The sequence below is a fragment of the Mandrillus leucophaeus genome, unplaced genomic scaffold, assembly GCF_000951045.1.
Source record: "Mandrillus leucophaeus isolate KB7577 unplaced genomic scaffold, Mleu.le_1.0 Scaffold207, whole genome shotgun sequence".
Classification (NCBI taxonomy): Eukaryota; Metazoa; Chordata; class Mammalia; order Primates; family Cercopithecidae; genus Mandrillus; species Mandrillus leucophaeus.
In genome coordinates, this window is record NW_012102110.1 from 1,924,833 (window position 1) to 1,944,832 (window position 20,000).

Sequence of the window (20,000 nt, forward strand, 5' to 3'; positions counted from 1 at the left end):
GGCCTACTGTGTTCACCACTCTGCCGTCTGTTAAGAAGGAACCTGATACCTGGAGGCTGAGGGAGAATCAGACCCGGTGTGAATCTCAGGGCAGATCCCTTAGCCACTTTCTTAATTGTGCAATGAGAACACAGCTGAACGTGTGGGGTTGCTGTGGAGGACACGGCTACCTGTGCCCGGCAATAGTAGGCATCCAGTGGGAGTGAGTACTATTGACTCTGATGAGAAAGGCGATCACAGAGCCTGACTTCCTGTGAGATCCTGGCACCACAGGTGCTCCTGGCAGCTGCTGCTTCGCCACTTTGTTGATAAGCTGGGCTTGTTCCGGGACATTTTTGTTGGATCCTCATCAGTGCTGGCTGAGCATTTTGGAATGCAGCCTGTGGCAAGCCAGGTAGCGGAAGGAGGATAGAGTAGGTGATGCCTTCCAAGAGCAGGCGGTGATGGGACAGTGGATAATGGATTGGGAATTAGCATGAAAAGCCGGGTGTTACCTAGTCTCAACCAGGCCTGAGGCCAGGTAAGCAACAAGCTAAAGTAGAGGCTCTCATCTTCTCCCCAGTCCTATTTGAAGTTTTTCATCTTTTCTTGACAGGCCAATTTAACCTTTGACCCAGCTGCTCTGCTGCCTGGGGCCTCACCCAAGAGTCCTGGACTCAAGGCCATGGTGTCGCCGTTTCACAGCCCACCTTCTACCCCCAGTAGCCCTGGTGTGCGATCTCGGCCCAGCGAGGCAGAGGAGGTGCCTGTCAGCTTCGACCAGCCCCCTGAAGGCAGTCATCTGCCCTGTTACAACAAGGTAAATTCTAGCTCCAGATTATGGCAGTGTGTCTGTGGAAATGTGGACCCTGGCACCCCTGAATTTTATCTACCCTTTTGTCCTGAGGAAAGGAGGAAATGTTCGGAGTTATTCTCAGAGCTCCGTTTTAACCCAAGTGAAATTTCTCCCCTCCTTTGCAAGTGATTCCTGAACTAGGATAACCTTCCTTGACTGACTGGCTCATCTTCTCTCCCTATAACTATGCCATTCGGCCCCAAGACAAGCTTGGGGGATGGTGTGCTCTCTCCTTTGCGGAGAGAGGTATGGAAATTCACGACTGATCCCAGCTGCATGGTTCATTAATGTCAAAAGCTGAACGCAAAAGCTAAAGGCCTGATCAGTGATTCGCACAGAATGCTGGGCAGCATCCCTAGAACTCCAAAACATCCTGTCTGGCCTGGTGTGAATAGTCCTAAGTGTCCCAGTGTGGACTCAAATCATTCTTCCTGCAGCTTGGCCCAGTTAAAGAACATCCAAACTGTTCCCTTTGCAAAAATGACACGGCAGGGTGCATTTCTACAGATGCAACCCTGGTCCTCTGTGTGAGCTTTCATCACATCCCTGGCCCTGCTGGGAGGAGGTAAGGATCAGAGGTATGGGCCAAGCAGGTAGCCAACAAATGTGGGCCAGGGCCAAGCAGGAGCCAAGACTTCTGGGGGTCTGGTGCCAGGGAATGCTAAATGGGTGCGGCTTTAAAATTAATGATAGAGAAATGAGATCTTCTAGGCCATTCTAGGAAGTCCAGCTAGCAAAAAAAAAAGTCAAATGTGTAAAAACAGGGAGGGCTCAAGGAAATAAACTAATGGTAAGGAGGGGTTCGGGCAGGCTTGAGCCTGTGGGCTAAGGGCAGAGTGGAAGTTCCCCAGCCAGGGTGATGGAGACCCCTGAAGGCAGAGAGGAACCTTCCGAGAGAGAAGCATCTTCTCACAGGGTAAGGCAGGGAGGGAGGAGCTGCTACCTGGTCATAATGCCTGGAGGCTTCAGCCTTCTGACAGCAGCAAGGGGAAGTGATTTTGGAACCCTGCTGGTCCTAAGGGCTAGGGCCTTGATACCTTCCAGAGCTGACCCCATCATGGTCTCAGGAAAGGGCTTGGGAGGCCCTGATAAACCAAGTATTCATTCCAAACCTCATAGATGGGGAACTAGGATTGACAAATACCAAAATGTAAATCAGTGGGAAAATAACATTTACAAAAATTTATTTTACAAACTAATTATTTTGTTTTGTTTTGTTTTGTTTTGTTTTGTTTTGTTGAGGCAGGGTCTTCCTCTGTCACTCAGGCTGGAGTGCAGTGGTGAGATGTTGGCTCATAGCAAGCCCCACCTCCTGGGCTCAAGCAAGCCTCCTAGTAGCTGGGACTACAGGCACGCACCACCACGCCTTGTTTTGTTTTTTTTGTAGAGACAGGGTTTTGCCATGTCTTCAACCAGCTCCTGCAGCTTCTGGGCTCAAGTGGTCCGCTGGCCTATGCCTCCCAAAGTACTAGGATTACAGGCGTGCACCACCACGCCCAGCCCACTTACATACTAATTTTTAAAGGATGCATCACTCTAGTAGATAGGGTATCTGATGTGAACATTTCCATTGCACCTTTGACTAAGTCTGATGAGCTGAGAAGAGGCCCGATTCTGAGATTCACATGCTCCCCAGAGATATCACCTTCAGGCAGCTCTGCTGGTGCTCCTGGGGAACAGCTTCTGACAGTGGTGGACCTGAGTTCCAGAAGCAAAGGAATCTGGCTGCTCAGGTTTCCCAGTATCAGCCAGCTTCATGGGGGATGGGAAGGGCAGAGTCAGGCAAGAGAGGAAGCTAGTCACCAGGTGTCCAGCTCAGCACCCCTGAGGTCCCTGCACCAGAACCTGACCGTCAGCAGGTCTCTAACACTCTTCTCGGTGCGATTCATCTTTGTCAAAGTATAATTTTCAAAAGTTCAATTTTCAAATTTTTCAAAATTTTACAATGCAGTAAAATCATAAGTTATCTTTTTTACTGGATAGAAAGCATTTTTGCATCTTCACAAGATAAAAATCTGACTCTTATGCAAAATAGAGAAAAGATTTTATTCAACATGTCAATTTATGAGGAAACTTGTAAGATGGTAAAACTTACTGAAACAGCATTTGAAGAACTGGTTATTTATAGACAATTAGACAATTTCTTTTTTTTTTTTTTTTAATGCAGAGTCTTGCTGTGTTGCCCAGGCTGAAGTGCCGTGGCATGATGACAGCTCACTGCAGCCTCCATCTCCCAGGCTCAAGCTATATTCCCACCTCAGCTTCCCAAGTAGCTAGGACCACAGGCGTGCATCAGCACACCCAGCAAATTTTTCTTACTTTTAGTAGAGATGGATTCTCGCTATGTTGCCCAGGCTGATCTTGAACTCCTGAGCTCAAGTGATCCTCCTGCCTCAGCCTCCCAAAGTGCTGGATTACATGTGTGAGCCACCATGCCTGGCAGCAATTTCTTTTAAGTGTCAGAATAAAATTGCTAAATTAGACACCAAACTGGTTAGTGTTTTACAGTGTCATAACATCATGAGTTTTTGTTTTTGTTTTTTACTTAATGGAAAGCATTTTCATCTTCACAAAATATAAGTCTGCAGGTCACCATGTGATTTCACAATCCCACACGACTCTAACCTATAATAAATAGCAAACAATGATTAGTTCTCCTGGAAAATTAAATGGTCCTTGCGTGGACTTGTGAAGCAGTGCACCAGACTGACATTGAAAGCTCATACAGCCCTCCTCTTGGCCTTTTTTTAATGGATTTTGGATAATTTTCCTTAACACTTTCTTCCAGGTGCGGACGAGGGGCTCAATCAAAAGGCGCCCTCCCTCCAGGCGATTCCGAAGGTCGCAGTCAGACTGTGGGGAACTTGGAGATTTCAGGGCGGCGGAGTCATCTCAGGAGAATGGTGCTAAGGAAGAGGATGGGGATGAGGTGTTCCCATCCAAGAGCAAGGCCCCAGGATCCCCTTCGTCCAGTGAGGGGGCAGCAGGAGAGGGAGTGAGAACCCTGGCGCCCGCTGAAAAGCCTCCTCTGAGGAGGTCACCCAGCAGGACAGAGAAGCAGGAGGAGGACAGGGCCACAGAGGAAGCCAAGAACGGCGAAAAGGCCAGGCGGAGTTCAGAGGACGTGGACGGCCAGCACCCGGCCCAGGAGGAGTCCCCGGAAGCACCCCAGACCTCTGGCCCAGAGGCAGAAAATAGGTGTGGGAGCCCCAGGGAGGAAAAGCCAGCTGGAGAGGAAGCAGAGATGGAAAAGGCTACAGAGGTGAAGGAGGAGACGGTGCAAAATGAAGAGGCGGGACCTGAACATGAGAGCCAAGAAACAAAGAAGCCGGAGGAGGGAGCTGCAGGGAAGGAGACCCCCCATAGTCCCCCTGGAGGAGTGAAGGGCGGTGATGTCCCCAAGCAGGAGAAAGGCAAGGAAAAACAACAGGAAGGGGCAGTGATCGAGCCAGGTTGCAGCCCCCAGACCGCCCCTGCCCAGCTGGAGACCAGCAGTGAGGTCCAGAGCGAGCGAGTGGTCCCCAGGCCAGAGGTAGGTGGTCTGGCTCGTTCACACGCAGAAGTCAGTGCCAGGACCAGGGAGTGCGTCTGTCACATGCCCTGTTCCGTACATCCCTTCATAAATCAGCTCAATCTGCAGAAACAAAGGTGCCAGGCTCCTGCCTCGTGCCAACTGGTTGGAGAAAGGCTGTCGCTGAGGCTGAGGGGACAAAAGGACACAAAGGGGAAGTGTGTCTTGTGCTCTTGCCAGCTTCTCGCTGACTTGGGAGTTCTGGCAAGCTTCTGGGTGTGTGTGGAATGACCGAGCCTCGGCACGGCTCAGTAACTGAGGCTTCTATGGAAGCCTGCTGAGTGCAGGAGCCTGGGCGGGCTGCTGCAGGGGATCCAGAGATGAAAAAGAAAGGGGAGCACCTTTCTAAAAATCATCTCAGTTTAGCACATGAGACCAGCAGCTCTTTCACGTGCATAAACAAGGTGGAATCGGGCAGTGGACAGGGGGCATTCCTAGGGAAGCCCAAAGTGCAAGGGTGGCAGAAAAAATTTGTGTGTGGATGGGACAAAAAGTTGGGGATGCTTCAGGGCCAAGGTAGCATTTGAGTTGGCCCTCAGAGAAAGAGGCTGTATGTGACGTTGGGACGTTCACTCTCTCTCAGGAATTGGGCATCTGCTGCACATCAGGAGGACGGAGTGACTCAGCCTGTGCCCTTCTGCCTAGGCCTGCGCTAACTGGCCCCTTCCCCTACACCCATCTGCTCCCCACCAACTCCCAGGAAGCCCATCTTGAGCCCACCTATCTATGCTTTAAGAGCAGAACCAGGCCGGGCACGGTGGCTCATGCCTGTAATCCCAGCACTTTGGGAGGCCAAGGTGGGCAGATCACCTGAGGTCGGGAGTTCGAGACCAGCCTGACCAACATGGAGAAACCCCCATCTCTACTAAAAATACAAAATTAGTCAGGCGTGGTGGCACATGCCTGTCATCTCAGCTACCAGGGAGGCTGAGGCAGGAGAATCGCTTGAACCTGGGAGGCAGAGAGGTTACGGTGAGCGGAGATTGCGCCATTGCACTCCAGCCTGGGCAACAAGAGCGAAACTCTGTCTCAAAATAAATAAATAAATAAATAAATAAATAAATAAGAGCAGAACCAGCCCTGCAGAGTCCCTAACAATCTCATCAAGTCAGTCACCCACAATTGTTTCCCCCTTCACTTTTGTTAGTGCATTCATTCATGCATGCATTCATTTACTCACACCACTATCAGCTTCCTGCTACAGTAGCCTCTTTTCTGGCTTCCTGCTTCCACTTTTTTTTTTTTCCCCCTGCCTATATAATCCGTTCTCTGGACAGCAACCAGCAGGTTTGGTTTGTTTTTTAGATCAACTGCTCTTTGCTAAAATTATTCTCCTCTTGTATTAGGGTTGCTATACAAAAATTACCACAAACTTGGTGGCGTAAAACAATAGAAATATACTTCTTACAGTTCTACAGTTCAGGCCTCCAAAATTAAGTTGTTGGCTGGGTTGGTTTCCTCTAGCAGTTTTGGGGGAGAATTTGTTCCTCTCCCCTAAGTTCTGGTGGCTGCCTGCAACCCTTGGAATTCTCCCTTGCCTCGTCCGGCTCCTGGTGGCTGCTGCAATTCATGGCATCTCTTGGCGTATAGATGCACCACTCCAGTCTCTGCCTCCATCTCCATCACATGGCATTTCACTGTTACTGTGTGTCTCAAAGTCCCCCTCCTCCCTCTTATAAAGATGTCAGTCATTAGATGTAGGGTCCACCCTAAATCCAGAAGGATCTTGTCTTGAGATTCTTAGTTACATCTGCCAAGAACCTCTTTCCAAATAAGGTCGCATTCACCGGTACTAGGGGTTTGAATTGGATGTACCCACCTCTCCCTGACTCTCCCCCTCACTGTGCTCCAGCCATGCTGAGGTCTTTTTGTTCTTCAAATACAGCAAGCTCATTCCCACTTCAGAGCTCTATCCTTGCTGTCCCCTCTGTGTGGGACATTCCTTCTGATCCTTACAGGGCCGCTTCTTACCCATGGCTCAGAGCTCAGCTCAGATGGTCCCTTCTCACCGAGGCCTGTCTGTGTCACTCAGTCTAAGCGGACCTCCCTCCACCCCATCAGTTACTCTCTCCCACGATTCTACTTCGTCATCACAGAACACATCACTATTTGAAATTCTCCTGTGTATTTTTTAATTGTCTTTCTCTACTCCTTTTCCTCACTGCATCTCCAGCACCTGCTACAGAATCTGGAACATAGTAGGTTCTTTAAAAAATCTTTGTTGAGTGAATGAATGAATTTTGAAGGAAGACAGAAATTGACCCCAAAGAAATACTCTCTAATGATAGAAGTACACATATAAGAGGAATTGATGTGTTTAGGGGATCTCCTGGGACCCTCACATTATTCTCACTCATGCTAGATCAGGGAGAAAAATGTCTGAGTCCCAAAGACTCATAAAGTATGACTGAGACCCCTGGGTTAAGTTGTCAGGCAGAGGTGCTCCAGATTTCTTTAACACTTTCCATTCTACGTAAGCGGTCTTTAGATTTAGAATCTTCTGGAATTGAGAGAGTCCACCAGCTCTACAGAAGGCAAATACATGCCCCAAACTGTTAGTCCTTTTTGAGGATGAAGTCACTGGGTCCAAGTAGTCACCTGCCAGGGGTTGCCACATCTTATTTTTAGGTTAGGAGACACATGCCTTGCCAGGAGACCTCCCCATTTCACTGACAGCACCTTCCAATCCTGAAGGGTTGAAAAGTCGCTTTGGTTGAAAAGCTAGTAGGGAAGAGGGCTGCTTCAGGGAGGTCTCAGATAGAAGAAGTCTTCCTGCAGGAACTCCAGGAGCTCTGGGGCAGGCTCACTGGTAATCTCTCAAGCCTTGCCACTTCCATATTCCCGACAGAGCCCTGGGCAGAGGAAGAGAATGCCCAGCACCCTCAGGAGCACACTCCTCCCAAACAGGCAGCTCAGGTTGGGAAAGAGTAGCTCCACTTCCACCTCTGAATGGAATGAAAGGAATGCTTTTCCTCTTGTCATCTCTGAGATGCCACTTAACCCAATTGCCTAGTTTCTTTTTTTTTTTTTTTTTTTTGACATGGAGTCTTGCTCTATCACCCAGGCTGGAGTGCAGTGGCACAATCTCAGCTCACTGCAGACTCTGCCTCCTGCGTTCAAGTGATTCTCCTGCGTCAGCCTCCCAAGTAGCTGGGATTACAAGCCCGCACCACCATGCCAGGCTAATTTTTGTATTTTTAGTAGAGATAAGAATTTCACCGTATTGGCCAGGCTGGTCTTGAATTCCTGACCTCAAGTGATCTGCCCACCTCAGCCTCCCAAAGTGATGGGATTACAGGCGTGAGCCACCACGCCCAGACTAGTCTAGAGAGAGAAAGAAACCAAGGCTCTGAGAGAGGACAGGAGTTGTCCATAGTCACAGAGCTCTATCAGTGTTGATATATTAGGCACCTGCCCCATCATCAGAATAAACTGCTTACAAAGTACCTGTGCACGTGTGCATAATTTGTTTAATCTGGAAGAGGGCACTGGTTCTCCAGTCCTCCCTGTTCCTCTTAAACCAGGTCAAGGTCAGAATCAAAATGCCTGAGTCACTAGTGCAAAAGGAATCATCAGTGAAAACAATTACAAGGTTGACCCCTTGAGTTATAGGCTTCCTTAGGCACCCATGCCTGTCCCAGGTCTTTCCTGGATCCCCCAGAGGCAGCACACACCTCTAAGCAGTTTTCTAACCCCCAACCTAATTCCCATCTTGTTCCTTGGTGGTAGAAATAGATTGATCAGACAAACTAATTATGGTTGCATTCATGCAATCAGCATTTAATAAGCACCTGTTATCCCTACCAGTATGTGAGATACCGGGAGTCAAAAGTGAAAAAGACAGAGGCATAAACAAATAACGACAAGGCAGTGGAATAAATGGGATTCTGCCCTCGAAGGGTGCTATGTGAAGCACAAAGGCAGGAGCAATTTGTTCTTTGAGAGAAAACAGGAAAGTTCCATAAGTACGCCGAAGGCATCAGATGTGTGAAAGCACTATAAAGGGTTCCCTTACTGTTAGGTTGCCCCTCACAAGTGTTTTAACATGTCATGCTGAAAGAAGGAGCCATTGTGGGGATTTCTATCACAGGCAGGCTGGACGTATCAAGTCACTGCACTCAGGATTCTGTTTATAAGGAAAAGTCACCCTGGAAAGAGGGCCCAGAATCAGATACAACTCTAATACTTCAAATAAATTTAGCAAGTGTTATCCGGGCACGGTGGCTCACGCCTGTAATCCCAGCACTCTGGGAGGCTGAGGCGGGCAGATCACTTGAGGTCAGGAGTTCGAGATCAGCCTGGCCAACACGGTGAAACCGTGACTCCACTAAAAATACGAAAATTAGCCAGGGGTGGTGGTGCGAGCCTGCAGTCCCAGCTACTCGGGAGGCTGAGGCAGGAGAATCGCTTGAACCCAGGAAGTGGAGGTTGCAGTGAGCTGAGATCGAGCCACTCCAGCCTGGGTGACAGAGACTCCGTCTAAAAATAAATTTATAAATGTTTTAAAAATAAATAAATAAATGTTTCTCAAACACTCATTATGTATCCAGTATTGTGTAGGGCACTCAGCTATGCCAGAGACTAACTTACCCAAACAAAGACATTCGAAATGTTTGGACATCAAATCTGAGACTTTGTTGTATTAAGGATAAGTGCTGACTTCCTAATTGCCTGATTGAATTGCTTTCCAAGTCATTCCCCTTGGTTTCTCAACATTTGATTTGAAATTCTTTTCTCCCTGAGCTGATGAAATACATCGTTCTCTTGAGAATCCCCTACCTTTGTAACTTTGTAGTGTTTACTTTGTTCTTTCTTTCTTCTCCCTCCTGGTTAAATGGCAGGTCAACAGACTCAGTTCTTGGCCCTTATTTCTTCTGAGTTCTCCTGGGGACGCACTCCCTGCATTCCCACCTCCATTATCCCTCAGATACATTAACTGTCCTCCCCAGAGATCCCTCTGCCTCTCCTCCTTCTTCTCCCCTTTCCCCCTCCTCCTCCTTGACCCTCCCCAGCCCCAAGCATGACCAGTGCTTTGTGGGAGCTCAATCAGTAATGGAATTGTGGCAGGGCACAGTCCCTCACACCTGTGATCCCAGTATTTTAGGAAGGCGAGGCATGAGGGTCGCTGGAGCCCAGGAGCTGGAGACCAGCCTGGGCAACATGGCGCAACCCCATCTCTATGATGATACCAGTGCTAGCCTTTCTTTTCTATCTCTACAATCACAACTCATTCCTAACAGAATTCCTGGTCTCCAGACTCACCCTACACATCATTGCCATATTCCTCTTCCTATAAATACCATAGGTTGTCTGCTCTCCTATCCCAAACCCTTTGATACTGCCCACTGAAAAATGGAGTTCATGCTCCTCCACGGGCTGGGCTTTGCCACCTGCCTAACCTTCACTGTCTCCACGCCCCTCAACAGCGTGGCTGGGGCTCCAGCCAGCCTGCACCCTCCACCATTCCACAATAGGCAAAGCATCCCCTCATCCACTCCCTCAGCCTCTTTGCCCAAATGCCTGCACTGCCAGCTGAAATTGCCAGCAGTCCACTTAAACCCAGCCCTCACTGGTACCTGGACGTCCTCTCACCACACCTCTATCTTTCCCTCCACAGGCCTTTTCTGATTGCTCTGAGGACAAATGCCCCCCTGCTCAGTATAATCCATTAGGATGGTCCACATCACACCCCACCTTGTACTGTGGTTACATTCCCAAATGTTTCCATTTCTCAGCTAAAGAACTGATGGAGACGAGGCTGGAGTCCTGGTACAGCTCCTAGCACAGAAGGATCTCGAAGTAATACCTTCTGAATGACTGTTGAATAAAAAGCTACTTTACTGTCCTTTTACTCAAGTGTTAGTCTTTTATTTTCAACTCTTTCTGTCCTTTTTCCATTTATATGCTGCCAAAGAATCTTGAGCAGAGTTTCAGGAGAGCACATTGAATGGGAATGAGTGAATAGGTAAGAGGCCAAGATAGAGGGAACTCAGGCATCAAGGGGTGGGCGGGGTCACTTGGTACTTGACGACTCAAGCTCTGATCTCTAGGTTAAAATCCTGACTTCACCACTTACTAGCTGTGTGACCTAGGGGATATAACCTCTCTGTGCTTTCATTGCCTCACCTATGACAGAGTTAATAGAAGTACCTACCTCATATTGCTTTCATGAGGATTAAATAAGTCAATGCATTAAAAAATAAAACTAAGTCGGGCACATAGCATTCTTATGACTATCATTCTTACTACTCCTACTGTTACTATTGCCTGATCCAGCATCCCTGAGGAGAGATACTGAGTGTCAGGATTTCCTCACCATTTTCCTAATTAATTCTTTCCTCCCCTGTTCACAGGATGACACTCCTGTCCAGGACACTAAAATGTGAAGAACAGCTCATTGTGCCCCAGTGATGAAGTTGCTGGACACATCTCTTTGCAAATAGCAGCAACAGTCGTAGCAGCAGCAGACGAAGGCATTGCAGAGGCAGAATATGCTGAGAGTCTGGAGTCAGCCTGAAGACACAGGGTGGATTATTTCCTGGCCTCCACACCAAATGTTCCCTGGCAGATAGAGACTGGATCTGAGGGCAGCAGACTTTTATCAGTTTGAGTTTATGTCATTTGATGGACTTGGTTAAACAACAACTTACTGAAAACAATGCCGTGTGGCGATGAGTCCCAGGGGCACTGGTCAGCCTGTGGAGCCCTGGACGCTATCCACACTCACCCATCCCTGCAGCCGACCTCCAACCTCCGACCTCCGACCTGAGCTCTGATTTAGCTTATCAGATTTGCTTGGGTAAAGTTCCTTTTTATTGTTCTAAAGTGTTTACGGTTCTCAAATATCAGTTAAAAACTAATTTTAGGTGGCCATAAACATAAAATAGAAATCCTGTAAGTTACAGAAGACCCTAAATTGTATCAAAACCCTAGAGACAACTTTTCAACTTGGTCCAAATTTGAACTGGCCAACCAGTCTTTAAAACATTGGACTGGAAGAGATAATGATTAAAACATTAAAAAAAAAAAAAAAAAAGTGTCTGCTCCATTCGCAGTAGCTTTTCCTGCCCTGTGCTTTTCCAGTTGGTGACCACCATGGGAGGTTGCTGCCTTGGCTCACTCCCTTCTCCTGCCCTTGAGAATGTGGAGAACTCCCATGGAGAGGCAGAATGGCAGGAGGTTTCACGTCCCGCATTGCATCTCCTCCTGAAAGCAAAGCAGTGATACCTGAATAATGGCGGCTGCCCAATTGATCCTGTGAGGATGAATTTGCATTTCCAGAATCCTTGAGTGTGGATTAGATGTTTCCTGGGAGGTGCCCTGAGTACCATGATGTGCAAGCTACATAATTAAAACATTTTTCTTAGTTTCCCTGGGAAGCTTTTCTTGACTCACAGCCCAGGTTCTTCTGGCCAACACAGGAGGAGTGAGTTGGGGTCTTTAGTCTCTTCTTATTGGGTAGCTCTTGCTTTAATATTCTGTTTGGTGAGTGTAGGAGGTTCTGCAAGGGACAGGGTGCCTGACTACCCAGTCTTTGACTTATATCCTCTCCCATCTTCATGCACTCCTGCTGAAAAATGTTAATCCAAATACACATTTAAACTTAGTGTTGGTCCTTATTCTGATCTGAGTATTTTAATGTCTCAATGTGCTGATTTGGTAGCTGGAAGAATTATTCTTCTGGAGGGCTGTTAGACTACATCCTACGCTGACTTCAGAAAACAGTCTCTCAGACAAAAAGGCCTTATGTCACCACTGGTACCTCAGTTTCCCCATCCCATTTACAGTTTTTCTAACTCCAGGGTAGTGTTTAGTGTTAATATTTGGGATTTTTTTTTTCAAAACTATTTTTAAGTAGTTTGTAATTTGTAACAAACTTGTAACCTGGTTGAGACTGATATTGTCATAGTTATGATAAACTTTGGATATTAGCAGAATTTGGAAAATGTGTGTGTCAATTATTTTGAGATCTATAAACTTGTCTAGCTAGCTCGCTAGCTTGCTATCAATCTAGCTACCATCCATTTATTGAGAGAGAAGTCTACCCCTAAACAATACTTGGTTTTATTTATATATGTCTTTGGGTTGTTTACACACATGCACTATCTGGGCAAGTACTTTGTGAATGTGTGCATGATTATGAGTGTGTGATGAAAAGGGCCACTTTACTTGAGGAAGGCATGGAATAGAAAGTATGAGATTTAGATATGAAAAATGAAACTGCATTTTTCTTTCTTTTTTTTTTGAGACGGAGTCTCGCTCTGTCGCCCAGGCTGGAGTGCAGTGGCCAGACCTCAGCTCACTGCGAGCTCCGCCTCCCAGGTTTACGCCATTCTCCTGCCTCAGCCTCCCGAGTAGCTGGGACTACAGGCTCCCGCCACCTCGCCCGGCTAGATTTTTGTATTTTTTAGTAGAGACGGGTTTTCACCGTGTTAGCCAGGATGGTCTCCATCTCCTGACCTCGTGATCTGCCCGTCTCGGCCTCCCAAAGTGCTGGGATTACAGGCTTGAGCCACTGCGCCCGGCCAGAAACTGCATTTTTCTTCTGGAGGGTCTAAACATAGTAGCAGACAAGAAAGGGGCAGTAAAAATGACAAGAATGTGACATTGCGGGACCATGCTTGTGGGCATCAAAATACCTTTCTATCCCCCAGGTCTCCTGTTAGTCACATTATTTGGTCTACTTTGTGAAAAAAACAGAGGCCCCATTCCTAGGGCTTGTTCATCAATGAAGGGGGCTCTTGGCAGGGAACTCGCGAAGTGCAGGGACTGAGTTTTCTTAGTGCTGCAGCCCCACTGCTTAAAACCCTCCTTTCTCGAAGCAGCCATGATCAGGTGTTTTATTTGCATGGTTGATACTGCAACTTCTAAATTTGGGATTAAAGAAATTCATCTGTGTTTTAAGTAGCACAAAGTTATTAACAGGCCAGGAAGACTTTGTTTCTTTCAGGCTTTCTTAATGGGTTTGAAAGAAAACACTGATCCTTCTACATCAACAGAGCTAAAGAAAGAGTCAGAGTCATTCTTCCACTATCCTTATAGTCTAGCTTGAATTTCAAACTGTGTCCTTCCTTATTCCAGAGAGGCAGCAAGAAAAAAATCCTGGATGCTTTGAAGGGATCTGCCACTATTTAAAAGGGGGTTGGGATTCTGTTTCAGCTGCATGTGGAACTAGGTAAGCTTCAGGGGCCTCAGAACTCCATGCTCCTCACTGATGTCACCCTGAACAATGCCCAGTTTTTCATGCAGGTTTTGTCCTATGACCAGTTAACTACATGTTCAATAAATATATGTCAAAGAAATAAATGCGTGAAAAGGCGACCAGTCCATCATCTTCTGATTAGGTTTTCTTGATTAGGTATGTGTTTAGTACAGCTGAATGAATAAGTTCACCTAGCTGCTGGTGACAGAAACCCAACTCAAACTAGTTGATGAAAAACAGAACTATACAGATCAATGAATCTCTCCCCCTTTTTCAGTTTCATAGATCTGAAAAAAACAAACCTAAGTACAGTCACCCAAGTGATGTCAGGAATCTCTCATGGCATTGGTCTCTGCTTTCCCTCTTGTTGGCCGTATTCTTTTTTTCTTTTTTTAAAAATTATTTAATGAATTTTCCTTAATAGCTGCAGCCAAGGCTCGCGAGCGCGAGCGCGCGCGCTCTCTCTCTCTCTTTTTCTTTTCTTTTTTTTTGACATGAGACAGAGTCTCACTCTGTCACTCAGGCTGGAGTGCAGTGGCACAATCACAGCTCATTGCAACCTCTGCCTCCTGGATTCAAGCAATTCTCGTGCCTCAGCTTCCCAAGTACTGCAATTACTTTTGCACCAACCTAATAGCTCGGATTACAAGCATGCACCACCACGCCCAGCTAATTTTTGTATTCTTTAGTAGAGACCAGGTTTCACCATGTTGGCCAGGCTGATCTCAAACTCCTGGCCTCAAATGATCCTCCCGCCTCGGCCTCCCAAAGTGGGATTACAGGCATGAGCCACCACGTCTAGCTGGTCATATTCTTAAGCAGGTTCTTCCCAGTCCGCAAACCCAGTGAAAGGGCTTACTCTTTCCCCATTACTGTGGGGAAAAAATCCTGTAGAGGCTTTCCATAGGCCCTATGCCCTGAATCAATCATTACAACCAAGGAGATGCAGAGACTGCGTGCCCTTTCCTGGAGCTAGGAGCTAGGTGAGTCAATCCTGCACTATCTCTACAAGGCCTGCAAAGGCAAGCAAGAAGATTCCCCAAAGTGAAATCAGGGTGCTGTTACCAAAAGAAGCTATGAAGGCAGGCAAAAAACAACAGCTGTTTCCCACGGGACAAAACCCGAAACACCCAATTCCATTGTTTGCTTCAAAATTAAATTTTATTTGACCCCAACTAGCTCCAGTCAAGTTTTTGCTCGATGGACCAGGTGAAAAAAAGGATAAAAAGAACGTCTCTATATAATGCATGATTGGGTGGTTTATGAAGATATCAAAAGCACTGAACAAAATCCAAATGCTCACATAAAATGGGATTAGGTTTCATAAGCCACCCAAGAAAATCAGTCTCATTTTTTATATAATAATGTATTACTGTGCCCAGAGCTAACCTGTAGCTCTAGGGGAGTACAATGTGTTTGTATTATTCTTCATTGTACACAGTGCCTCAGATATGGTAGGTACTCAATAAATATTTGTTAAATAATGAATGACTGAATTGATTTAAGAGCTGAGATGGGATTTTTTTCAACAATCATCCCTGCTTAACACCTCTCTTAACTGATAGCAAACACCTGAAATGTCCTCATTAGCTTCCTTCAATATGCAGATACTTCTGAGAGAGATCATTATTTGAAGCCTCCTTTGTCATTTATACCTAGGTGTGAGAAGTTTCTTGAGACCCTTCCCAGAGGGGGTCACAAAAGAGGAGCAAAGTGCACAAAATTCTAGGGTCAGGAGACACACTTTTCTGCCTTCCCAGTTTTGCTGGGGTAACCCAGGCTCCCCACGAGCCCTGTGCTGGATGTCCTGATCACAGTGGCTATGGATGCTGACAAGAGACCATTATTCCAGTTTTGCCCTCAAATCCCAGGAGAGCTGTGGGAATTCCAGCGAAGTCTCACTGTGGTCAAATGGGGCAGGAAACTGGTTCTTTGAGACTCCTCAGAGGAGGAAGACATGACGAATGGATTACATGCCTCAGAGGGTAAAGGAAGCCAAAAGAGTAAAACCACCCACATCCAAAACAGGAACTGAGAGACGCCTTACACATCCTCCTAATCCTGAAAAGCTGTGGGGCTTCTCCATGGGAGCTGGAGCAGCCAGGAAGACACTATGAAGGAAGAGGTCAGAAAAGGCTAGGATTCTGGGCAGGCGCGGTGGCTTATGCCTGTAATCCTAGCACTTTGGGAGGCCTAAGTGGGTGGATCACTTGAGGCTGGGAGTTCAAGATCAACCAGCATGGTGAAGTCCCGTCTTTATTACAAATACAAAAATTAGCCGAGTCTGTTGGTGTGCCTGTAATCCCAGCTACTGGGAACCCTGAGGCAGGAGAAACGCTTGAACCCAGGAGGTGGAGGCAGCAGTGAGCTGAGATGATGCCACTGTACTCCAGCCTGCGTGACAGAGTAAGACTCGGTCTCAAAAAAAAAAAAAAAAAAAAAAAAGAAGGCTAGGATTCCCCCTGAGTACTGCTGTAAGTAATGACTCTAGTCCTTCATGATGTAATTTTACATAGAAATTTGAGAAAGTGGCCGGGCGTGGTGGCTCACACCTGTAATCCCAGCACTTTGGGAGGCGGAGGCGGGTGGATCACCTGAGGTCAGGAGTTCGAGACCAGCCTGGCCAACATGGTGAAACCCTGTCTCTACTGAAAATACAAAAATTAGCTGGGCATGGTGCCACACACCTGTAATCCCAGCTACTCCAGGGACCGAGGCAGGAGAATCGCTTGAACCTGGGAGGTGGAAGTTGCAGTGAGCCGAGATCGTGCCATTGCACTCCAGCCTGGGTGACAGAGTGAGACTGTCTCTAAAAAAAAAAAGAAAAAGAAAAGAAAGAAATTAGAGAAAGTTACTCTAACTTGGGTAAACCCTTAAGTCAGTTACCACACTTACCAGTTTCTTCTGTTTTAAAGAATGAGTAGACTGAACTGCACTTTAACCAGCATGCAGAAACAAAATTCTAGAATAATTATGTGATTGGTACTCAAAGGATGGATATTACCAAGACACAGATACTCATTCCTCTCCAAGAAAACAATAGCCTCTTCAAACAATAGGACCTCCAACACTAGTCACTGCTGTTTGACTATCTAAGGAAGCCACGCGTACTAGACAGTGCCAGGCACATCCCCATCACAGCTGCACCTGGCCTCTCAGGAGTGCTACAAACAGGCTTATTGACCACCTCTGGAAGCAGAAGGGATGGAGAAGCACAACAGGGCCTGCTTTACATTGCTTCTAATTCTGTGTCTCTATTCATTCTACCACAAAAAAAGAAATGCAGTTTTACGATCCCTGTTTTCTTTGTGGCTTAAAAATGTTAATTATCCTTATTTTTTTCTCATTGTAAAAGCAATGCATCTTTCTTTTAGAAAATTGGTGGGGGGAAAGAAAAAATGTTAAGAAGCAAATAAAAAAGTATTTTGAAGTCCGCTATCCAGGGATAACTAATGTTACTATTTTATGGATTTTCTTCTTTTTTTTTTTTCAGTGCATTATATACGTTTGTTTTAATTCTTGGTTGGTACAAAATTGGGATTTTACTGTATCTAATTTTCTCTTTCTTTTTTGTAACATGCTGTCATGAGCATGTCTTCATAAAGAATCACAAGTTTGATCATGAAAACGATACATTTTTGTGTTAACCAGAAACATCTGACCAGAACTAGCTCTGTATAAAACAGAGGGTAATAAGATAAACAGGTAATAAGATTCCCTGGTAGAAGTGAAGGTGTCCTAGTGGAGAGCAGTTCTTTCACAATCTAGATCTAAGATTCATATTATCCCTCCGACCTCATGTACTCTCAAAACTTAAAAACAAGCAAAACCTTTTGAATGAAAAATGAAGAGGCTGAGGGAGTTCCAAGAATTCATTAATAGTGGTTCAATGAAGGGACTGCAAAATTCAGAGGGACACATGATCTAAACCTCATAAAAAGGATCATTGAGGGAAACCAAATAGAAATGTATTTAGTAACACGTAGCTGAAGCTTTTGCTGGATATTGGACTAGAATCTGGAAAAAGACATGAATTTTCAGTCAGATCCAAGTTTCTGTTTAAATTGGAGGAAGGCTTGCTGTGGGTGACACAAGCCTACCAAGACAACTGCCATGGCCTTCTCGTACACAAGCAGCAAACAAGGCTCAGCATATGAGCATGAGGCCAGTCCTGTGTGCCAAGTTAGCGAGAAGGTTCCTTGGAGTAGTGAACCCATGTAATTAATTGTATTCTCATTTCTAAGGACTGACCTTGCTAGACAGAGCCAAGTCTGCACCACTTAAGCCTAACTTGGGTAAGAATTCAGTGGCCAGCAAATCTTAGTTATTAAATAGTCACTGAATCCTCATTACAAGTGATTTAAATGCCCATTCACAGTTTCAATAATGTCATCCCGGAGTTATTCTAATCATCTCCTAATGGATTTACTAGTTTTCTAATTTCTTTTACTCCCTTTTACACCTCTGACCCCAAGTCAAAATTGTTGTTGTCAATAATACTTTTAACATTATCACCATTCTCAAAAGCTTTGATGCCATCAAAACCCTTAAATGAAATTAAAAGATGAAATCATGGGCTTTAAAGTTCTCCAAGAGCCACTGGTCCTCTTCTTCCACATTTCCATCTTACTTGTTAACCAGCTAAGCCACGCTCCTTAGCACATAATTGCATCAAGAATTATAAAAGTGGCCAAGGACCAGTGTTTATCCTTGTGACCAGACCAACTCTGGGATTGTGTTCTAAGGAAATATAATCCAAAGTACATATAAAGGGGCCGGGTGCAGTGGCTCATGCCTGTAATCCCAGCACTTTGGGAGGCAGAGGTGGACAGATCACTTGAGCCCAGGAGTTGGAGACCAGCCTGGGCAACATAGTGAAACTCCATCTCTACAGAAAAATACAAAAATATTAGCCAGGTGTCGGTGAACTAGCCAGGTGTAGGTGGCACATGCCTGTCCCAGCTACCTGGGAGACTGAGGTGGGAGGATCACTTGAGCCCAGGAGGTTGAGGCTGCAGTGAGCCATGATCGCACCACTGCACTACAGTCTGAGTGACAGAGTGAGACCCTGTCTCAAAAAAAAAAAAAAAAAAAAATTATATACACAAAATTTCAATGCAATGTTTGACACCACTTACTCATCATACAGTGGAAGAATAATTAAGAAAAGGATGTGCCATTAACTGGATGGGATACTATGAAGCCATTACAAACAACTTAAAGGAATGGAAAAGCAGACTTGCGAACTTATTTTCATTTTTTATCCCTCTCCCCAGGCTTGGGAAATTAAAACAACAACGAACAAAAACAAACAAACAAAAAACACTTGAGAGTGTATACTCAGTAAAGATAAAAGAAGTGTCCAGCTCTGTCATGTACCACGCATATGGTGAGTGGCAGGAATGAGTCAGAGCTCCCAGGAGTGGGATGAGCTCAGGCAAGGCAGAGAGAGCCCCAGCGAAGGCACGCACACTCTCAAAGAGAAGGAGGGTGACACTTAGCTGCTCAGGACTTGCCCTAATGAAAACTCTCTCCCCAACCTTCCCCACCCTTGACCACCCTCAAACTACCAAACAGTGTGTTAAAAGCAATATCCAGTCGGGCGCGGTGGCTCAACCCAACACTTTGGGAGGCCGAGAAAGGCCGACCACGTGAGGTCGGGAGTTCGAGACCAGCCTGACCAACATGGAGAAACTCTGTCTCTACTAAAAATACAAAATTAGCCAGGCGTGGTAGCCCATGCCTGTAATTCCAGCTACTCGGGAGGCTGAGCGGGGAGAATCGCTTGAACCTGGGAGACAGAGGTTGAGGTGAGCGGAGATCGCACCATTGCACTCCAGCCTAGGCAACAAGAGCGAAACTCTGTCTCAAAAAAAAAAAAAAAAAAAAAAAAGAAAGAAAGAAAAGAAAAAAAGCAATATCCAGTTCTCACACCTTAGGTCAGTGGGAGGAAGAAAAGTGGTCTCAGACAAGCAGAGGGTGTCAATAGTTTTATGCACTTCCAAACAAATAGAAGGCGTAGACAGGGCTGCCCACCTTAGACCTGGGCCCTGTACCAGCCAGCGACAGGGCTCTCTACAGCGCCAGAGTGGGCTAAAGAAAGGTTTTTCAGTGCTCGCTGTTTGTTCTGAGGTGTCTTCACTGCATTTCCCCTGTTACGCTCCCCACGGGCAGGAACCCTGGTCCTGACCTCCTATGGCTAAGTGTCGTCCCAAAAGCTCACTGACATTAAAAGGAAGGGAGGGAGAGAGAGAAAAGAGCAGAGAAGCGGGTGCGCGTGGGAAGCTCTCGGTTAGCAGGTGAGAAGGCAAAAGCACCACCAGGACCTAGAAGAACGGTCTGCCCAGGCTACAGAGCAATGGGTTCCTTTTACGCTAAACTGAAAGTAGCCT

The 20,000-nt window shown here is 46.3% G+C and overlaps 1 protein-coding gene across 1 annotated transcript in view; it reads left to right on the forward strand.

Annotated features, from left to right (window-relative positions):
* RCSD1 (RCSD domain containing 1) overlaps positions 1-12,343 on the forward strand; it is a 28,812-nt gene extending 16,469 nt beyond the window's left edge. Inside the window, exons 7-8 of the mRNA XM_011979973.1 lie at positions 3,624-4,367; positions 10,760-12,343. Coding sequence (XP_011835363.1) covers positions 3,624-4,367; positions 10,760-10,792 — 777 coding nt within the window. The 3' untranslated portion in view covers positions 10,793-12,343. The remainder of the gene's footprint in view (positions 1-3,623; positions 4,368-10,759) is intronic.
* The last annotated feature ends 7,657 nt before the right edge of the window (positions 12,344-20,000 follow it).